The sequence below is a fragment of the Tasmannia lanceolata genome, unplaced genomic scaffold (genome assembly GCF_043159265.1).
Source record: "Tasmannia lanceolata isolate RefF3 unplaced genomic scaffold, GAP_Taslan_0.1 ptg000006l, whole genome shotgun sequence".
NCBI classification, from domain to species: Eukaryota; Viridiplantae; Streptophyta; class Magnoliopsida; order Canellales; family Winteraceae; genus Tasmannia; species Tasmannia lanceolata.
Genome location: NW_027518683.1, coordinates 15004314 through 15026725, shown reverse-complemented (window position 1 = coordinate 15026725; position 22412 = coordinate 15004314). Strand labels below are relative to the sequence as shown.

At 40.3% G+C, this 22412-nt stretch overlaps 1 protein-coding gene and 1 long non-coding RNA gene across 12 annotated transcripts in view; both read left to right on the top strand.

Moving 5' to 3' along the window:
* The first annotated feature begins 2632 nt into the window (after positions 1-2632).
* LOC143878421 (uncharacterized) lies at positions 2633-3147 on the top strand. Its single transcript, XM_077380715.1, has one exon. The coding sequence runs from the start codon at positions 2633-2635 to the stop codon at positions 3044-3046; it is 414 nt and encodes a 137-aa protein (XP_077236830.1). The 3' UTR covers positions 3047-3147.
* Positions 3148-5137: 1990 nt separating this feature from the next.
* LOC143879849 (uncharacterized) overlaps positions 5138-22412 on the top strand; it is a 121568-nt gene continuing 104293 nt past the window's right edge. For 10 of the 11 annotated variants that reach the window (XR_013251411.1, XR_013251412.1, XR_013251407.1 and 7 more), the window contains exons 1-2: positions 5138-5895; positions 7046-7087. This is a non-coding gene — a long non-coding RNA (uncharacterized LOC143879849). The remainder of the gene's footprint in view (positions 5896-7045; positions 7088-22412) is intronic. The other variant, XR_013251417.1, reaches the window with a different exon arrangement.

Genomic DNA, 22412 nt, shown 5'->3' with positions numbered 1-22412 from the left:
TATAATAGATGCTTCAACCAAGCCAAGTCACATATAGTATGCACCATTGCTCAATTTTATTCGTCACTGGACTTCAAATCCCGTTTACGTTGGACTAATCTGGTTTATATGCTAAAATACTACGCCTTGATAAACATGAAACGATAGTGTCATGGGTTTCTTTAGATTATTATGCTTTATAAGTAGTTAAATTACTCGAATCCTTGCACTATCTTTCTCTATTTTTCTGTTTACACGGTTTTATTCATTTTGGAAGTGTGTTTTCTCCCCTGTTTGCGCGTAGCTAATGCAAATATAACCGTTGATTGAACCATGAATCATGAAACATCCAACACACCCCTCATTCGTTAGATTGAAAAAATTGCCAAAGTATGTTGTTCTAGATGAAAGAGAGTAATGAACTCTCATTCGTATTATGAATAGCCTACTAAAGGGGCTTCATTGATATTCCCCAATTTGGAAGATATCCATTTCGGATGAGCAAAGCCAGTAGGATGACACGAGTAGAGGCTATCAATGTTATTCAGTACTAATCGTTGCATCAGAATACTCAAAACCTGGTTTTCTTACTTAAAATCCAAGAAACGCTGCCAGGACAACATGCAACAGCTTGATCATGAACCATCTTTTACACTGTTTTCAAATTAAAAACCTGGATTCTAAAATCTGCGTATCCAAACGGCCCCTAAAGGTGATAAATTGCAGTTTTATCAAAACCTACACCCAAAATCACCATGTTTCATGGTATTTCTTATTTGGGTTTTCAATTAAATTGTCAAAAAAATGAAGATTTTATCACTATAAGCACATTCCATTAGCTGAAGTCATGGAGTTTTCCAGTTGGGAATTTTCTCGATGGTTCAATTCAAATGATTGAAGCTTATAATACATCTGTTGAAGGTAGCACTGGCTTTGACTCCGGGAGCTAAGAAAAGCGGGATGAAAAAGATCCTAAAATATTTTGCCAAAAAAGGGAGGATCTGAGTTTATGTTGTAAATAGCAGTAAAGAGTAGTAATCGCTAAAATTCTTTTGAATCTGGGGAACTCTGTGATGGAATCGATACAAAGGTAAGTTTTAAGGTTTTCTTTCGGTAGTAGAGATGGAGGATCAAGGGCTCCACGAATCATCTTCTTGCCTAGGAGGTCGAAGGCGGAACATTTTCATAGAAATCATGGTGCTACACTCGATTCTTGATAAGATTAGAGGAATGGTTTATGTCGACGAGTTAGCAGTAGCCAATGCCTTCCTCTTTAGCTCTGGAAGCCTTCCAGAGGATAGGAGGCATCGAAGTAATGTATGGCATGTCTCTAGGGAGATGTCTATTTCAATACTGGAAGAAGAAATAGAATCTCGATCTTCCCCTGGCCTCATGGAAAGGTCTCTGGGAGAGCCTTCCAAGGCTTTTCCGATCTCATTTCTTCAAAGCTTCCTGGTTGAGCTCGGGAAATGTTCGTATTAATTTTGGGATAATTTAGAGGTAAGATGGTGCGACCGTTTTCTTTTTGTAGTGATGATGATGTTGTAGACATGGATCTTCAAAGTAATTATCAAGGAGTTAGGGTTTGGGGGCTTCTTGCATGATTAATGGAAAATATCACGGATAAGACATATATTTCAATAATCACTCCTTTGGGTTTTGTTTTGGTGGCTTTTCCTCTGCCTCTTTTATAGTTGAGCGGTGACGACTCCTTTTTACTGAATTTACGATTAGCATTTGGGATAATCTAGTCTCGATATAACCGTCTTTTTGAGAATTGGAAGAGGGCCAAAGTATTCGCAGTTAGGGGCGGCATTTCTTTAAATTACTTAATGGTAATGATGACTAATTTATCTAGTCGTTTGGCTCTCCTCAGCAAAGGAAGGAAGGGGTAATCCGTATTTAGTTTAAGAAAAATGGCAGTTTCTTCTTCTTCTTCTAAGGTTCCTCGAACCTTCAAGAGATTAAGGAGAGAGTTCCCGGACTGTTCGGAGTGGTTCCAGCATCGCCAGTGGGTTCGGAGCTTGCAATATAATAGGGCTAAAGCCTCGGTGGAAGCCCCCTCCATCCTTGAACAAGTAGAATGGGAGGCGAAGAAAAACCTTTGCCTTCGGAAAATATCGAATCTGATATCAATCAGGATGAATCTGGTCGAAGAGGTCCCCTTTCCGTAGTTCGCCTCAGACTTTTGGCCTGAAGATATGGAATTGGAACTAGATATTGGAATCAATTCAGTGGAATTGAGCGACTGTGCATGAAAGCTTTCGGCCATAGGTATTTTGGTTTTTGGCTTTCTGTTTAAATGGTCTCAATAGACAATTTTTTGGGGTTTGGTTATGACTGGATCGAAAAATGTGAAGATGGCAAAGGAGTAGAATGGATTCTTTGGAAATTTTGACAAATGGAAAAGAAGCGTTTGATGGGATGACTTGGATTTTGATGGATTACTGTACTAAATCTGGATACTATTTAGTTTATCTTGTCTGGACTAGTGCCAGCATGTGGGTCTAGTTCACCTTAATAGTTTGTATTGCAGGATGGGACTGTCGGTCCCAGATGCTATCTTAATCTTAATAAAATATGTCAATTTAAAATTAAAATAAAAATGTCATTGCCATTTTCTTTGCTGTCTTTTCAGCCGTAGCTAGCGTAAATGACCTCCTTAAAAGATATAGTCCCGGCCGCTGTAAACACTGTGAACACACAATTCATATTGTTGGACAAAGAGGTTGCAGGCAAAGAAGGGCAAGAAAGAACTTGCTTCGCACCGGTTGCGGATGAAACTGCGGCTGTTCACTTCCAACTCTGGGGGTGTGAATGCAATGCCTTTGAGCCGGGTGACATAATTCGTCTTAGTAATGGCATTTTCTCCTATCATAGGAACAATCTTGTTCTAAGAGCAGGAAAGAGAGGGAAAGCTGAGAAGGTGGGAGAGTTCACCATGTCATTTGTTGAGACACCTAACATGAGCGAGTTCCTTTGGGGTCCTGATCCTAATAACTCTACGAAACTTGTGCAAGAGGCCGTCATTGCACCCGACTCCCGTCTACTCCCACCAATGCCGTGAGGATATCATGTATTGCTATGGTATATTTCTTTGCTCGTCTCATTCTCATCGTTTATGTACAAATTGCTCACTGTAGTTCAGTTTCAGTTTTTGCAAGTCGTAACAGAGGAAGGAGTTGAACCATTCAAAAAAAAAAACAGAGGTAGGAGTTTATTTCAAACTGAATGTGGACTGTACTGCTGGTCTATTAGAAAGTGGAATGTTAATATGGGAAGAAAATTAAAAGGCATGGACTGGATGTGGCTTAGACTAATGCAAGAAAACTGAACATAAAAGAGTGGAATTCTTCTCAGTAGAATTCTTCTCAAGCAAGATATTAATTCATGTTCTATGATTAATATCCAATGGTCAGATCTGCGCAAATCATCTGGGCCAGTTGTTAAAAATAGAAGTTTTATTCTAATTAAATAAAAATTCCACTGATTTCATTGATTTTTTTGGATTGGATTCCATCGAATTCTTTTTTTTTTTTTTTTTAAAGATCAGCGTACCATATAATTCACTTAGTCCATGTTTGTTTTCGGCTTTGAGAATCAATTTTTGAGTCAAAAAACATTACTGGACTCAAAATCATGTTTAATTTTGTGACAAATAGTCACTTTTGGACTTATGATGAGCATTGTGTTCGTTTCTCAAAACAACTATCCTACTACACAGATCCATTGCCACATTTATTAAAATCTTATAATGCACAACTCAAGGAATATTTCTCTCTTCTGGTCATCCAATTAATCACATTCAAGGAATGACTTTACATAATTGATATTTGCAAGCCTCAATTTTCTGAATAGTGTGGGATCTTTGTTGGGCATATGATTTGAACCCGCTGGGTTTAACATGGCTTTATAAATAAAGAGTTAGACAAGTATTTCCTCTTTTTTCACAAACTTGCTGGAAAAGTTTATTTTTTTTCACAAAACTTGTTGGTTTTCATAACTGAAAAATTAGAAAAGAACATTTCGTTACGTTGTCTTCTTGTTGCCTCGCAAGTGGGCCCACACCCACACCCAATGGACCCACATACACATGCCCCCTTGTAATTGCCTATTTTATGAGGATTTTCTTACTAGGAGAGTACCCATATAATTTGTCGAGTCATTTTCCATGGTCAAAGGATCAATGGTCTAGATTATCTGATCAAGTTGTTAGTTGCCACTCAGATCAACAGAACTGATTCTCAAAGCCAGGAAGACGTAGGCCCCAGTAAAAAGGGAGATGATTTTTTCGCCCCTCCCCCCTCGCCCCCAATAGGACTTGTAACGTGAATTGGGGTAGACTTTAATGCTTTTTGACTAGGGGTGTAAACGAGCCGAGCCGAGCTTGGCCGGGCTCGGGCTCGGCCAGGCTCGCGAGCCTTACCGAGCTCGGGTTATATTATGTTCACACCCCTCATCTTCCCTGGACAGCTCTACTAGTGTAATTTGACTACTTTTTTTTACACTATGGGGGGTGGTCCTAGTAATAAATGGGGTTCCAAAAATAAAGTGACATATTTTGCCCCCCCTATCACTTCCTGGACAACCATTTTAATGTATAAATTAATATATAATATATATTTAAATATATTAAATTCTTAACGAGCCGAGCCGGGCCTAAATTAGGCTCGGCTCGTTAAGCTAAACAAGCCTGGTGAGCCGGCTCGTTAAGGATTCGAGCCGAGCTCGAGCGAGCCTCCGAGCCCGAGCCAAAATTGACACCCTTCCTACAAGGGGTGATCCAATAAAATGTCTTGTGGGAAGAAGTTACCTTGATCACGCGTGCTTAGATCGTGTCATCCACGTGGGAAAGGCAAAGACGTTCGGACAAGAGAGCCGTTGTGGTTTCTAAAACGATCTTCCTGCTTAAGTAATTTGAATATTGCAAGCCCGTATTTTTACTAAAATGGGAACATTCAGTTGACCGTCTCTTTTTAACAACCGAGGATTTATGAACCACGAGATGATAATATATCGGATCTACGGTTATAAGCTACACACGTGTTCATTGAGAATGTCGGTCGTTGTGCACCACGTGAGAGCACTGAGCTGGTTTGTAAAAGTTTCCTTTTTTTCGAGTGCTGAGCTGGATTAACAGTTTCCTTCTTCAGCAATACAAGAGCCCATTTCCTATTCCGCCTCTGTTCATCCCCGAAGAAAAAAAAAATCTCGCTCTCTCTCTCATCATTTTATCAGAATCGTTTCTCCTCTTTGTTCCTCTGTATATACAATCGGATCCTCATCGATTCCTCTGATTTCCCCCCTCTTTCTCATACTTTTTTGCTCTCTATCTCTCTACCTGTTCTTCAGAAAACCCTAAAAAAAATGCAAAAACCCATTTCGTATTCCGCCTCTGTCAAACCCTAACCCTAAAATCAATGAAGCACGATCGGATACTCTCTCATTTCGTCTCCTCTCCGTCACCATTGCAACGCCTCAAAATCCCCAAAGAATCTTCTTCAATTCTCACTTATGCAGTTTCTCTATAGATGAATTTTTGGTCACAACCTATTCTACGTATTGGCCCATCACATGGACGGTTTGGATCATCCTATAGTGTGGTCCGTACAGTAAGAGCACAGGTTAAACATTGTTTAAGCATTGCCGGCACAAATCTCATCTTTTTTCCTCCTTCCCGAAAACCCTAACCCTTTATCGCTTTATTTCTTTCCCAGAAAATGAAAAAAACCTCATGTAGAAGAATATTCATCTACAGATCTGTTTGATCTGTAAACAAATCATTCTCTATATACACAAAACCCTAATTCTTTATTCCCTCTCGTTTTTTTTCTCTCTCTCCATGGCGACGAGAAATCGAACAACTTTGTACAGAGAAATCGTGCCTCTTAGCACCGAAGATCCCGGGAATTCCAGGTAGGGTTTCCTTTTTCTCTTTCAATTTCATTTGTTTTTAGGTTACAGAAACCTAATTTTTTTTTATTTTGACCTGGTTTTGTGATCAGAATGCGGTTTCTGTGATTGATTTTGTTCCTTTTGATTCATGGAAGCATTTTCAGATGTGTAATGATGGGTAGAATTTCTTAGGATTTTTTTTTTCTGAAAAAGGACATTATAGAGAGTTGAACTGATTTGAGAAGTTCTTTGGGAGAAGAAAATGGTTTAAAAGATGTAATCGTGGTAATAACATCTCTTATTTACCATTCAAAAGAAACATCTCCTCTACGGTTTTTGAAAGGCTTGAACTTCTTTGTTTTGGGTTAGGTAGGGTTTCTGAAACGCTTGATCTCTTCGTTTTGGGTTAGGTTTTCTGAAACGCTTGATCTTCTTTGTTTGGGGTTATAGGTTTCTGAAATGCTCGATCGCTTTGTTCTGGCCTTTTGGGTTTGGTTTTCTGAAACACTTGATCTCTCTCTCTCTCTCTCTCTGGTTAGGGTTTCGGTTGTTAGATTTTATTTCTGGTCTGGAGAAAGAGAGTTTCAGAGGCACTTTTCTTTCTCATTTGTATGTTCTGATGATTTTATTTTTCAGGTTTTGTGGGGATTTAATTTTGGATGTTTTCAGGTTTTGGGGAATTAGGGTTTCTTCATGTCCATTTCCTTTCCTTTGTTCTGCAACGTCGATTTTTGGGTTCGTCTGATGGTGAATTCCTTTTTCGTTCTTTCTGTTCTTTGATAACTCATGGGAATTTCTTGTTTGATCAGCATTGGTTTTTGGTTCTTTCTTGAATTTTGCAACAACAGTGATTTTTTGTTTGATCAGCACTGATTTTTGGTTCTTCTTTTCATTCTATGTAGGATTTCTAGGTTTCAGAATTGAGAGAGTCAGTTTGAATTTTTAGGATTTTATCTCACCTTTAGCATCATTTAAAAAAAGGGGGTTTTATCTGATTTTTATCTTATCACTCAGGTCTGATGTTGCAATTGGTTCAGTTTATGACTCCATGCTGCTAGTAGGATATATGTTTTTGACTCCATGCTGGAATTGGTTCAGTTTATGACTCCATGCTGCTAGTAGGATATATGTTTTTGACCTCTTGGATGATTTGCACTGTTTTATGTTTCAGGATTAATTTCTCCCACGGACCACCAAGATTCAATCACCAGAGGTTTTGTGCTACTATCCAATCACTATCTTTCCTTATCATTTTTTTTCTGTTCTTTTAAATTTTCTTTTACAAAATATTTATCGTGAATTCTAGCCTAATATCTTTATATTAGAAGGTGAAGTTAGGTAAAATGTCACCCTTTTTTGGCCATCTTCCTTTTATTTTCTTTTATGCATCCAAGTATAGCTTTGATGTCTCTTTTCGGACGAAATGCAACACCATGCCTAGTATTTTTTTTTTTCATAATATGTCAATGCATTTTTTGTTATGTTTTGCTGTGAGACATCTGATGATAATACGGTTGTTTCTTACATGGGTTTGTGTTTTACTTCTGTGGACATGCCTACTCTTTTTTTTTTCTTTTCATAATATGTCAATGCATTTTTCGCTATGTTCTGCTGTAAGACATCTGATGATAACAGAGTTATTTCTTCCATGGGTTTGAGTTCATCTAGATAAGACAACTAGAGCAGTCAAAGACCAAGGCCAATGCAAGATGGTCAATTTATATGGGAGAATTTGGATAGACTTTAGCAGACGAATATTCACAGACAAATCGCCATAGGCATTTACAAAGTGTAGTTCATAACAACTTTTCAATTTTTTGCAATTGTTTCCTTTTAAGACGTGGGCTTAACTGTACAGGCGATAACATATTGTTGGGGGCCCAATCCTTGACGGATTTTCAGGTACCGTGCAATCATTAGTATCAACCAAGCCCTTTGACATCTAAGTATTGCAGCCACCCTTCTTCCATTTGAAACTTCACTGAAACTTCCAAATAATCAAGCTTGATTGAGAGAAGGTAGGCAAGTTTTATCAAACTTGGATTTAAAGGAGGATTTTTTTGGGATATTGCTGTGTTGCAGCCATGAGGTTGGATCTCAGACATTCCCACCCTCAGTTTATCCTCCCTTCCATTCATTCCAGTGTTTTTTGACAGAACCCAATTCTTAGTTTAGATTCCAAAGTGTATTTTTTAGTTATCAATCATACCAATTGTCCTAGAGATCAAGAAAGTTGATTAGACAAACAAAACCAACTCTCTCCATGTTGTCATTTCTTAAACATGCTTTGCCTCAGAGGAAAAGAAAAAGCGGAGGAATTTGTTGCGACAGTTGCAACTTGCAACCAAAACAATCCGTCATGAATTACTTGGAGATAAAAATCGCATGCTACATGGCTCAAGGATAGCATAATTACTACCAGGGAGAAATATACAATAAAAGAGCAGTGGGTCATCACACTGGAAAATTCTCAGTCTCAATTCTATTCTGTATGACAGGAAATGCTTCAATTCATGATAATTGCAAATAATTTCAAATGGATTTCAACTTAGGGTTTACTATTCTGTTGACACAAGAGGAAGGGATCACCACGTATGGATTTAACGGGGTTCAATCAAAGATGAAATCTTTCATTATGTATTTGGGAAGAGATCAACACTACTAGATTCGGCCATTAATAAAAGTAATGGGGGAAGGTGCACGGCTAACAGTAGGATGCTGTCAAACTTTACTCAAGACCATGAACTTATTTACATCCTAAAGGATAGTGTGAGATACACTTGGAGAAACAATCAGTTCTCTTCAATCTTTAGCGGCTTGGCCAGATTTTTGATCTCGAAGGGTTGGGAAGATCAATTCTTAGAGGTTCGAATGATGACACTCGATAGACTTGTTTTCCACCATTGTACTCTACTATTTTCAAAGAATCAAAACTTTGAGAGTAAACCATTCATATTTAACTTTGCTCGGTGTGAAATCCGTAGAATTGAGACTTAAATTGGTAACCAAGAAGAGTCCAGAATTGATGGTTCAAATATTACACTCCATGTTCAAACATTAATACTTTAATGACAAGCTGAAATCCTAGAATACCAATTCATTTAAAGCTTGTACAAATCACTTGGATGAGCTCTTATGCATGATCAAGCATATTGACACAATGAGCGAAAAAAGAGACATCAGAGAGTGAAGCTCAGTTATACATGGAGGATTAGGAAATATACGAAGGCACATCCTTACTTGGGAAGAAGTTAGTTGGACACAAAAATCACATTCTACATGGCTAAAGGATGACATAATTATTATCTAGAAGAAAGATACAATGATTAGTTTCAAAAAAGAAAGATACAGTGATTGCAGTGGGCCATCACACCGAAAAATTCTTAGCACATATTCGATTAAAGATGTTGGGAAATGATTTGATTGAAGAAGATTGTAAACAATTTCAAATGGATTCTAACTGGGGTCTACACGAGAAGAAGGGATCGCCTATGGATGTAACTGGGTACAGTTGCAACATGAAATCTTCTGTGATGTATTGGGGAAGTGATTAACACTGTCGGATTCACTCATGAGAAAAGCATGACATACGCGACTAGTAGTAGGAAGCAGTCGATCTTTATTCAAGATCAAAAACTTATTAACTTGCCAACGAATGGTATGAGAGACACGATTAGTAGTCGGAAGCAAGTTAATCTTTATTCAAGATCAAAAACCTATTAACTTGCCAAAGGATGGTGTGAGATTCACTTGAACCAATAGTTAGTTACATTCAATCTTTAGCGGCTTGGATAGATTTATTATGATCTCAAGGATTGGGAGGATCAATTCTTGGAGATTGGAGTGATGGCTCTCCTTAGACTGGTTTTTGATCATTTGTCGTCTATGATTTTCAAAAGAGCAAAACTTCAAGAGTAAACCATTTCGACTTAACTTGGCATGGCACGAAATTCATGGAATTGAAATTGGAATTGATAACTGGCGGAAAGAGTGGAGAATTGATGGTTAGAATGATAAACTTTATGGGCAAACTGGAATACTTTAAGGAGAAGCCGAATTCCTGCTATACAAATTCATTTAAAGTTCTTATAGATTGCATGGATGAGCTCTTAAGCATTATCAAGCATATCAACACGAGTGATGTAGGGAACTATCAAAGAGTGAAATTCATCAACTATGGAGGCTTAGACTACACACAAAGACACATCCTTAAGTGGGAGGAAATTATGGATATAAAGTCGCATTGGATATAATGTAGCCTTGGATATTATGTTGCCTTCGGCTACAATGTCGCTTCGGATGCTATTTTCTTTCGGATACAAGGTCGCTACGGATACTATGTCGCCTTTGGATACAATGTCGCCTCGGATACAATGTTACCTCGGATATAAAGTCGCCTCGGATACAATGTAGCCTCGGATACTATTTTCTTTCAGATACTATGTCCCCTTCGGATACAATGTCGCCTCGGATATAAAGTCGCCTCGGATGCTATGTTGCCTTCGGCTCTAATGTCGCTTTGGATACTATGTTGCCTTCGGATATAATGTAGCCTCGGATACTATTTTGCTCTTCGGATATTATGTCGCTTTCAGATACAATGTCGTCCCGGATACAATGTGGCATCGGATATAAAGTAGCCTCGGAAAGAATGTTGCCCTTCGGCTACAATGTTGCTTCGGATACTATGCTGCCTTCGGATAAAATGTTGCCTCGGATACTATTTTGCTTTCGTATGCAAGGTTGCTTCGGATATAATGTCGCCTCTGATACAATGTAGCATCGGATACTATTTTGCTTTCGGATACAAGGTCGCTTTGGATCCAATGTCGCCTTCGGATACAATGTCGCCTCGGATACAATGTTGCCTCGGATATAAAGTTGCGTCGGATACAATGTTTCTCTTGGGCTACAAAGTCGCCTCGGATTCAATGTTTCCCTTCGGCTACAATGTTGCCTTCGGATACAATATCGTCTCGAATACAATGTAGGATCGGATACAATGTTGCCTCGGATACAATGTAGCCTCAGCTACTATGTTGCTTCGGCTACAATGTTGCTTCGGATACTATGTTGCCTTCGGATACAATGTCGCCCCGGATACAATTTTGCCTCTGATATATAGTCGCCACGGATACAATGTTGCCCTTCGGCTACAATGTCGCTTCGGATATAATGTCGCATCGGATACTGTTTTGCTTTCGGATAAAGGTCGCTTCGGATACAATGTCGCCTCAGATACAATGTTGCCTTGGATATAAAGTCGCCTCGGGTACTATGTTGCCTTCGGCTACAATATCTCTTCGGATACTATGTTGCCTTCGGATATAATGTCGCCTCGGATACTATTTTCTTTCGGATACAAGGTCGCTTCGGATACAATGTCGCCTTGGATACAATGTTGCCTCGGATATAAAGTCGCCTTTGATACAATGTAGACTCGGATATTATGTTGCCTTCGGCTACAATGTCGCTTTGGATACTATGTTGCCTTCGGATATAATGTCGGCTCAAATAGAATGTAGCCTTGGGAGACTATTTTACTTTCGGATACAAGGTCTCTTTGGCTACAATGTCGCATCGGATATTATTTTCTTTCGGATACAAGGTCGCTTTGGATACTATGTCGCCTTTGGATACAATGTTGCCTGGGATACAATGTTGCCTCGGATATAAAGTCGCCTCGGATACAATGTAGCCTTGGATACTATGTTGCCTTCGGCTCCAATGTCGCTTAGGATACTATGTTGCCTTCGGATATAATGTCGCCTCGGATACAATGTAGCCTCGGATACTATTTTGCTTTTAGATAAAAGGTTGCTTCGGATAGTATGTCGCTTTTAGATACAATATCGCTCCGGATACAATGTGCCCTCGGATATAAACTCGCCTCGGATACAATGTTGCCCTTCGGCTACAATGTTGCTTCGGATACTATGTTGCCTTTGGATATAATGTCGCATCGGATACAATGAAGCCTCGGATATAATGAAGCCTCGGATATTATTTCTCTTCCGGTTGCAAGGTCGCTTCGGATACTATGTTGCCTTCAGATACAATGTAGGATCGGATACTATTTTGCTTTCGGATACTGTCACCTTGATACTATGTCGCCTCGGATACAATGTTTCCCTTCGGCTGCAATGTCGCCTTCGGCTACAATGTTGCCTCGAATACAATGTAGCCTCGGATACTATGTTGCCTTCGGGTACAATGTCGCTTTGGATACCATGTTGCCTTCGGATATAATGTCTCGGATACAATGTAGCCTCGGATAATAGGTCGCTTCGGATACAATGTCGCCACGGATACAATGTTGCCTCTGATATATAGTCGCCTTGGATACAATGTTGCCCGTCGGCTACAATGTCGCTTCGAATACTATGTTGCCTTCGGATATAATGTCGCCTCGGATACTGTTTTGCTTTCGGATACAAGGTCGCTTCGAATACAATGTTGCCTCAGATCCAATATTGTCTTGGATATAAAGTCGCGTCGGATACAATGTAGTCTCCAATACTATGTTGCCTTGGGCTACAATGTCGCTTCGGATATTATGTCTCCTCGGATACTATTTTCTTTCGGATACAAAGTCGCTTCGGATACAATGTCGCCTTCGATACAATGTTGCCTCGGATATAAAGTCACATCGGATACAATGTAGCCTTGGATACTATGTTGCCTTCGGCTACAATGTCGCTTCGGATACTATGTTGCCTTCGAATAAAATGTCGCCTCAGATACAATGTAGCCTTGGATTCTATTTTGCTTTCAGATACAAGGTTGCTTCGGATACTATGTCTCATTCGGATACAATGTCGCCTCGGATACAATGTTGCCTCAGATATAAAGTCGCCTCGGATACAATATAGCCTCGGATACTATGTTTCCTTCTGCTACAATGTTGCTTCAGATACTATGTTCCCTTCAGAAACAATGTTGCCTCGGATACAATGTAGTTACGGATAAAAGGTCGCTTTGGATACTATGTCGCCTCAGATAAAATGTTTCCTTGGATGTAAAGTCGCCTCATATACATTATTGCCCTTATGCTACAATGTCGCTTCGGATATTATGTTGCCTTCAGACATAATGTTACCTCGGATACAATGTAACCTTAGATACTATTTTGCTTTCGGATACAAGGTAATGTTGCCTTGGATATAAAGTCGCCTCAGATACAATGTAGCCTCGTGTACTCTGTTGTCTTCGGCTACAATGTCGCTTTGGATACTATGTTGCCTTCGGATATAATGTCCCTTTGGATACAATGTAGCCTCGGATACTATGTTGCTTTCAGCTACAATGTCGCTTCGTATATTAAGTCGCCTCAGATATAAAGTAACCTCGGATACTATGTTGCCTTCGGCTACAATGTTGCCTCTGATACTATGTTGCCTTCAGATATAATGTCGCCATGGATCCATTTTAACCTCGAATTCTGTTTTGCTTCCAGATGTAAGGTCACTTCGGATACTATGTCGCCTTAGGATACAATGTTGCCTCGGGTATAAAGTCGTCTCGGATACATTATAGCCTCGGGTAATATGTTGCCTTCGGCTACAATGTCTCATCGGATACTATGTTGCCTTCGGATATAATGTCGCCTAGGATATAATGTAGCCTCTGATACTATTATATCCGAGGCGGCATTATAATGTATAGTTCGGATATAATGTTGCCTTCGAATATGTCACCTCGAATACAATGTAGCGTTCGTATTTTCTTTTGGATACAATGTCGCCATCAGAAATAATGTCGCCTTGGATACAATGTTGCCTCAGATATAAAGTCGTCTCTGATACAATGTAGCCTCGGGTACTATGCTGCCTCCGGCTACAATGTCGCTTCGGATACTTTGTTGCCTTCGGATATAATGTCGCCTCGGATACAATGTAGCCTTGAATACTATTTTGCTTTCGGATAGACGGTAGCTTCGGATACAATGTCGCCTTCGGATACAATGTTACATGTGATATAAAGTCGCCTTGGATACAATGTTGCCCTTCGTCTACAATGTTGCTTCGGATACTATGTTTCCTTCGGATATACTGTCGTCTTGGATACAATGTAGCCTCGGATACTATTTTTCTTTCAGATACTATGTCGCCGTCCGATGAAGTGTCGCCTCGGGTACTATGTGCCTTCGGCTACAGTGTCGCTTCGGAAACTATGTTGCGGTCGGATATAATGTCGCATCGGATACAATGTAACCTCATATACTATTTTGCTTTCGGATACAAGGTAATGTTGCCTCGGATATAAAGTCGCCTCGGATACAATTTAGCCTCGGGTATTATGTTGCCTTCGGCTACAATGTCGCTTTGGTTACTATGTTGCTTTCGCATATAATGTCGCATCGTATATAATGTTGCCTCGGATATAAAGTCGCCTCGGATACAATGTAGCCTCAGATACTTTGTTGCCTTCAGCTGCAATGTCGCTTCAGATACTATGTTGCCTTCGAATATAATATCGCCTCGGATACGATTTTGCTTCTAGTTATAAGGTCGCTTCGGATACTATGTCGCCTCAGATACTATGTTGCCTCGGATATAAAGTCGTCTCGGATACAATGTAGCCTCGGATAATATGTTGCCTTCGGCTATAATGTCCCTTAGGATACTATGTTGTCTTCAGATATCATGTCGCCTCGGATACAATGTTGCCACAGATACGATTTTGCTATCGGATAGAAGGTCGCTTCGAATACAGCGTCGCCCCTGATACAATGTTGCCTCAGATATGAAGTCGCCTTTGATACTACAATGTCGCTTCGAATACTATGTTGCCTTCGGATAAAACGTCGCTTCGGATATTATTTAGCTTTCGGATCGAAGGTCACTTCGGATACTATGTCGCCTCGGATACAATGTTGCCTCGGATAAAAAGTCGCCCCGGATACTATGTGGCCTTCGGCAACAAGGTCGCATCGGTTACTACGTTGCCTTCGGATACAATGTCGCCTTAGATACTATTTTCTTTCGAATACAAGGTCGCTTCAGATACTATGACAGCCTTCGGATATAATGTCGCCTCGGATACAATGTTGCCTCGGAAATAAAGTCGACTCGGATACTATGTAGCCTCGGATACAATGTTGCCTCGGAAATAAAGTCGACTCGGATACAATGTCGCTTCGGATACAATGTTGCCTCAGATATTATGTTGCATTTGGCTAAAATGTCGCTTCGGATACTATGTTGCCTTCGGATATAATGTCGCCTTTGAGACAATGTAGCCTCAGATAGTATTTTCTTTTAGAAACAAGGTCGCTTCGGATAATGTCGCCTCGGATACTATGTTGCCTTCAGCTACAATATCGCTTCGAATACTATGCTGCCTTCGTTTATAATGTCGCATCGGATACTATTATATCCGAGGCGATATTATAATGTTTCATTCGGATATATTGTTGCCTCGGATACTATGTTGCCTTCGAATATACTGTCGCCTCGGATACAATGTAGCGTCGGATAGTATTTTCTTTCGGATACAAGGTCGCTTGGAATACTTTGTCGCCTTCGGATACAATGTTCCTTCGAATATAAAGTCGCCTCGGATACAATGTTGCCCTTCGATTACAATGTCGCTTCGGTTACTATGTTGCCTTCGGATATAATGTCGCCTCAGATACTATTTTGCTTTCGGATACAAGGTCGCCTCGGATACAATGTCGCCTCGAATAAAATGTTGCCTTGGATATAAAGTTGCGTCGGATACAATATAGCCTCGGATACTATGTTGCCTTCGGCTACAATATCGCTTTAGATACTATGTTGCCTTCGGATATAATGTCGTCTCGGATACAATGTAGCCTCGAATACTATTTTGCTTTCGGATACAAAGTCGCTTCGGATAGTATGTCGCCTTCGGATACAATGCCGCCTCAGATACAATGTTGTCTCAGATATAAAGTCGCCTTGGATACAATGTAGCCTCGGGTACTATGTTGCCTTTGGCTACAATGTCCATTTGGTTAGTATGTTGCCTTCGAATATAATGTTGCCTTGGATATAATGTAGCCTCGGATACTATGTTGCTTTCTGCTACAATGTCGGTTCGGATATTATCTTTCCTCGGAGATAAAGTCGCCTCGAATATATTGTAGCCTCGAATACTATGTTGCCTTCGGCTGCAATGTCACCTCGGATATTATGTTGCCTTCGAATATAATGTCACCTCGGATACAATGTCGCCTCGGATGCTGTTTTGCTTCTGGTTGTAAGGTCGCCTCGGATACTATGTGGCTTTCGGATACAATGTGGCCTCAAATACTATGTTACCTCGGATATAAAGTGGTCTCGAATACAATGTAGCCTCGGATAATATGTTGCCTTTGGCTACATTGTCCTTTAGGATACTATGTTGTAGTCGAATATAATGTCGCCTCGGATACAATGTAGCCACGAATACTATTTTGTTATCGGATAAAAGGTCGCTTCGAATACAATGTCGCCTCGGATACTATGTTGCCTTCGGCTATAATTTCGCTTCGGATACTATGTTGCATTCGGATATAACGTCGCTTCAGATATTATTTTGCTTTCGGATACAAGGTCGCTTAGGATACTATGTCGCCTCGGATACAATGTTGCCTCGGATATAATGTCGCCTCGGATATAATGTCGCCTCAGATACAATGTTGCATCGGATATTATGTTGCCTTCGGCAACAAGGTCGTATCGGATACTACATTGCCTTCTGATATAATGTCGCCTTAGATGCAATGTTGCCTCAGATACTATTTTCTTTTGGATACCAGATCGCTTCGGATACTATGTCGCCTTGGATACAGTGTCGCCTCGGATACAATGTAGCCTCGGATACTATGTTGCTTTCAGCTACAATGTCGCTTCGGATATATTGTCGCCTCGGATTCAATTTAGCCTCGGATACTATTTTGCTTTCGGATACAAAGTCACTTCGGATACTATGTCACTTTCGGATACAATGTTGCCTCGAATATAAAGTCGCTTCGGATACAATGTAGCCTCGGATAATATGTTGCATTAGGCTAAAATGTCACTTCAGATACTATGTTGCCTTCGGATATAATGTCGCCTTCGGATATAATGTCCCCTCGGATAAAATCTCGCCTCAGATACTGTATAGTCTTGGATACTATGTTGCCTTCAGATATAATGTCGCCTCGGATTCTATTATATTCAAGGCGATATTATAATGTTTCCTTCAAATATATTGTTGCCTCGGATACTATGTTGCCTTAGGATATAATGTCGCCTCGGATGCAATGTAGCGTCAGATATTATTTTCTTTCGGATACAACGTCGCTTGGGATACTATGTCGCCTTCGGCTATAATGTCGCTTCGGATACAATGTTGCTTCGAATATAAAGTCGCCTCGGATACAATGTTGCTCTTCGACTACAATGTCGCTTCGGATATAATGTGGCCTCAATTATAATGTTGCTCTTCGACTACAATGTCGCTTCGGATATAATGTGGCCTCAATTATAATGTAGCCTCGGATACTATTTTTCTTTCGGATACAGGGTCGCTTCGGATACAATTTTGCCTCGGATACTATGTTGCCTTCGGCTATAATGTCGCTTCGGATACTATGTTGCCTTCGGCTACAATGTCACTTCGGATACTATGTTGCCTTCAAATATAATGTCGTCTCGCATACAATATAGCCTCGGATTCTATTTTGCTTTCGGATACAAAGTCTTTCCGGAGACTGTCGCATTCGGATTTAATGTCGCCTCAGATACAATGTTGCCTCGGATATAAAGTCACCTCGGTTACAAATGTAGCCTCAGATACTATGTTACCTTCGGCTACAATGTCGCTTCCGGTACTCTGTTGCCTTTGGATATAATGTCGCATCGGATACAATGTAGCCTCGGATATTATTTTGCTTCGTGATAGAAGGTCGCTTCGGATACAAAGTCACCCCGGATACAATGTTGCCTTAGATATAAAGTCGCCTCGCCTCGGATTATATATTGCTTTCGGCTACAATGTCGCTTCGGATACTATGTTGGCTTCAGATATAATGTCGCCTCGGGTAGTATTTTCTTTCGGATACAAGGTCGCTTCGGATGCTATGTCGCCTTTTGATATAATGTCGCCTCGGGTACTATGTTGCCTCCGGCTAAACTGTTGCTTCGGATACTATGTTTCCTTCGGCTACAATGTCGCTTCGGATACTATGTTTTCCTTCGGATATAATGTCGCCTCGGATACAATTTAGCCTCGGATACTATTTTGCTTTCTGATACAAGGTCGCTTCGGATACTATGTCGCCTTCAGATATAATGTTGCCTCGAATATTACGTCGCCTCGGATACTATGTAGCCTCATATACTATGTTGCATTCGGCTAAAATGTCGCGTCGGATACTATGTTGCCTTCGGATATAATGTTGACTTTGAGACAATGTAGCCTCGGATAATATTTTCTTTTAGAAACAAGGTCGCTTCGGATAATATGTCGCCTCTGATATAATGTTGCCTCAGATACTATGTTGCCTTTGGCTACAATGTTGCCTTCGTTTATAATTTCGCCTCGGATACTATTATATCCGAGGCGATATTATAATGTTTTATTTGGATATATTGTTGCCTCGGATACTATGTTGCCTTCGAATATACTGTCGCCTCGGATACAATGTAGCGTCGGATAGTATTTTCTTTCGGATACAAGGTCGCTTGGGATACTATGTCGCCTTTGGAGATAATGTCGCTTCAGATACAATAATATAAAGTCGCCTCGGATACAATGTTGCCCTTCGACTACAATGTCGCTTCGGATACTATGTTGTCTTCGGATATAATGTCGCCTCGGATACTATTTTGCTTTCGGATACAGGGTCGCTTCGGATACAATGTCGCCTCGAATACAATGTCGCCTCGGATATAAAGTTGCGTCGTCTACAATGTAGCCTCAGATACTATGTTGCCTTCAGATACTATGTTCCCTTCGGATATAATGTCGTCTCGGATACTATTTTGCTTTCGGATACAAAGTCGCTTCGGATAGTATGTCGCCTTCAGATACAATGCCGCCTCAGATACAATGTTGCCTCTGATATAAAGTCGCGTTGGTTACAATGTAGCCGCAGATACTTTGTTGCCTTTGGCTACAATGTCGTTTCGGTCTCAGTTGCCTTCGGATATAATGTCGCCTCTGATACAATGTAGCCTCGGATACTATTTTGCTTTCGGCTACAATGTCGCTTCGGATACAATGTCGCCTCGGATACAATCTTACCTCTGGTATAAAGTTGCCTTGGATATAATGTTGCCCTTGGTCTACAATGTCGCTTCAGATAATATGTTTACTTCGGATATAATGTCGCCTCGAATACAATGTAGCCTCAGATACTATTTTTCTTTCAAAAACTATGTCGCCATCCGATACAATGTCGCCTCTGGTACTATGTTGCCTTCGGCTACAATATCGCTTCGGATACTATGTTGCGGTCGGATATAATGTTGCCTCAATTACAATGTTACCTCAGATACTATTTTGCTTTCGAAAACAAGGTTATGTTGCCTCGGATATAAAGTCGCCTCGGATACTATTATGTTGCCTTCGGCTACAATGTCGCTTTGGTTACTATGTTGCCTTCGGCTACAATGTCGCTTTGGTTACTATGTTGCCTTGGGGTATAATGTTGCCTCGGATACTATGTTGTCTTAGGCTACAATGTCAGTACAGATATTATGTTTCCTCGGAGATAAAGTCGCCTCGGATATAATGTAGCCTCGGATAATGTGTTGCCTTCGGCTGCAATGTCGTCTCGGATACTATGTTGCCTTCGAATATAATGTCGCCTCGGATACTGTTTTGCTTCCTGTTATAAGGTCGCCTCGGATACAATGTGGCTTTCGGATACAATGTCGCCTCAGATACTATGTTACCTTGGATATAAAGTCGTCTCGGATACAATGTAGCCTCAGATAATAAGTTGCCTTCGGCTATAATGTCCTTTAGGATACTATGTTGCATTCGAATATATTGTCACCTCGGATACAATAGTAGCCACTGATACTATTTTGCTATCGGATAGAAGATCGCTTCGAATACAATGTCGCCCCGGATACGATGTTGCCTTAGATATAACGTCGCCTTGGATACTATGTAGCCTTCGGCTACAATTTCGCTTCGGATACTATGTTGCCTTCGGATATAATGTCGCTTCGGAAATTATTTTGCGTTCGGATATGAGGTCGCTTAGGATACTATGTCGCCTCGGATACAATGTTGCCTCGGATATAATGTTGCCTATGTTGCCTTCGGCAACAAGGTCGCATCGGATACTACGTTGCCTTCGGATATAATGTCGCCTTAGATATAATGTTGCCTCGGATACTATTTTCTTTCGGATACAAGGTCGCTTTGGATACTATGTCGCCTTGGATATAGTGTCGCCTCGGAAATAAAGTCGCCTCGGATACAATGTAGCCTCGGATACTATGTTGTTTTCGGATACTATGTTGCTTCGGATATATTGTCGCCTCAGATTCAATTTAGCCCCGGATACTATTTTGCTTTCGGATACAAAGTCGCTTCGGATACTATGTCACTTTCGGATACAATGTCGCTTCGAATACAATGTTGCCTCGAATATAAAGTATCTTTGGATACAATGTAGGCTCGGATACTATGTTGCATTAGGCTAAAATGTCGCTTCGGATACTATGTTGCCTTCGGATATAATGTCGCCTTGGGGATAATGTAGCCTCGTATAGTATTTTCTTTTGGAAACAAAGTCGCTTCAGACACTATCTCGCCTTCGGATATAATGTCGCCTCGGATAAAATGTCGCCTCAGATACAATGTAGCCTAGGATACTATGTTACCTTTAGATATAATGTCGCCGCGGATACTATTATATTCGAGGCGATATTACAATGTTTCCTTCAAATATATTCATGGTTTTAACGTTTTCGGCCAAAATATTTCGGTTTCGGTGGAAAACGAAACAAAATTCACAGTGAGTCGGAAAAGTACCAAACTTCGCCGAAACGTTTCGGAAATTTCGGCCGAAACGTTTCGATTTGGTAAAATTTCGGTGAAATTTTGGAAATTTCGATGAAACGTTTCGGTGAAGTACAAAATTGGACCCGAAATTTCGGTGAAATGATTCCGAAATTTCTGAAATTTCACCGAAATTTTGGTGAAATTTTTACAAGATTTCGTCCGAAATTTCATACTGAAACGTTTCGGTTTCGCTGATGACCGAAACCGAAACCGAGATTTAAAACCTTGAATATATTGTTGCCTCGGATACTATGCTGCCTTCGGATATAATGTCGCCTCAGATACAATGTAGCGTCGGATATTATTTTCTTTCGGATACAAGGTTGCTTGGGATACTATGTCGCCTTCAGATATACTGTCGCTTTGGATACTATGTTGCTTCGAATATAAAGTCGCTTCGGATACAATGTTCTTCGACTACAATGTCGCTTCGGATATAATGTCGCCTTAGTTACAATGTAGCCTCGGATATTATTTTGCTTTCGAATACAAGGTCGCTTCGGATACAATGTTGCCTCGGATATAAAGTTGCGTGGGATACAATGTAGGCTCGGATACTATGTTGCCTTCGGCTACAATGTCGCTTCGGATACTATGTTTCCTTCGGATATAATGTCGTCTCGGATACAATATAGCCTCGGATACTATTTTGCTTTCGGATACAAATTCTTTCCAGATACTATGTCGCATTCGGATACAATGTCGCCTCAGATACAATGTTGCCTCGGATATAAAGTCACATCGGTTTCAATGTAGCCTCAAATACTATGTTGCGTTCGGCTACAATGTCGCTTCCGGTACTCTGTTGCCTTCGGATATAATGTCGCATCAGATACAATGTAGCCTCAGATACTATTTTGCTTCCAGATAGAAGGTCGCTTCGGATACAAAGTCACCCTCGGATACAATGTTGCATTGGATATAAAGTCGTCTCGGATACAATGTTGCCTCGGATTATATATTGCTTTCGGGTACAATGTCGCATTAGGTATTTGCATTTTTTTTTTCCGGTTTCTGTTTTTTCATTTTTTTCTCAATGGTTACAGATTTGAGTGGTCTAAAACTTAGGTATTTCACACGGACTTTTTAAATGGTCCTCAATCCTCATCGTCTATCCCACCATTTCTTGCGTCTTTTGGAAATTCAATTTACATGGTTTTGATTTTTCTCGCACTCTCATGGTGATTTGTCTTTCAATTTAAACTTGTTTTATATTTTCCTCTTTTCTATTGTTTTGTGTTTTGACTTGAGCTTTGAGTTTGGGTTTTCTTCTTTTCTCTGTGTTTTGATGAAGAAGATGAACTCATCTTTGTAAAATCTAGCATTGAAGAACATCTAATTAAAGAAAAATATCCAGGGCCAACCAAGAGAAGTCATCAACAAATATAACATAAAATCGTGAACTAGAAAGAGGAGACAAAGTTGTTCCCAACACATCAGAATATACCAACCAGAATGGAAAGAAAGTGTATGAAGTAAAAAGAAATTCAATTTGCTTACGAGTACACAACTTCGGCATAGAT

What these genes read in the sequence shown, in the direction of transcription:
- LOC143878421 (XM_077380715.1), top strand. Translation starts at nt 2,633, where the DNA reads ATGACCTCCTTAAAAGATATAGTCCCGGCCGCTGTAAACACTGTGAAC.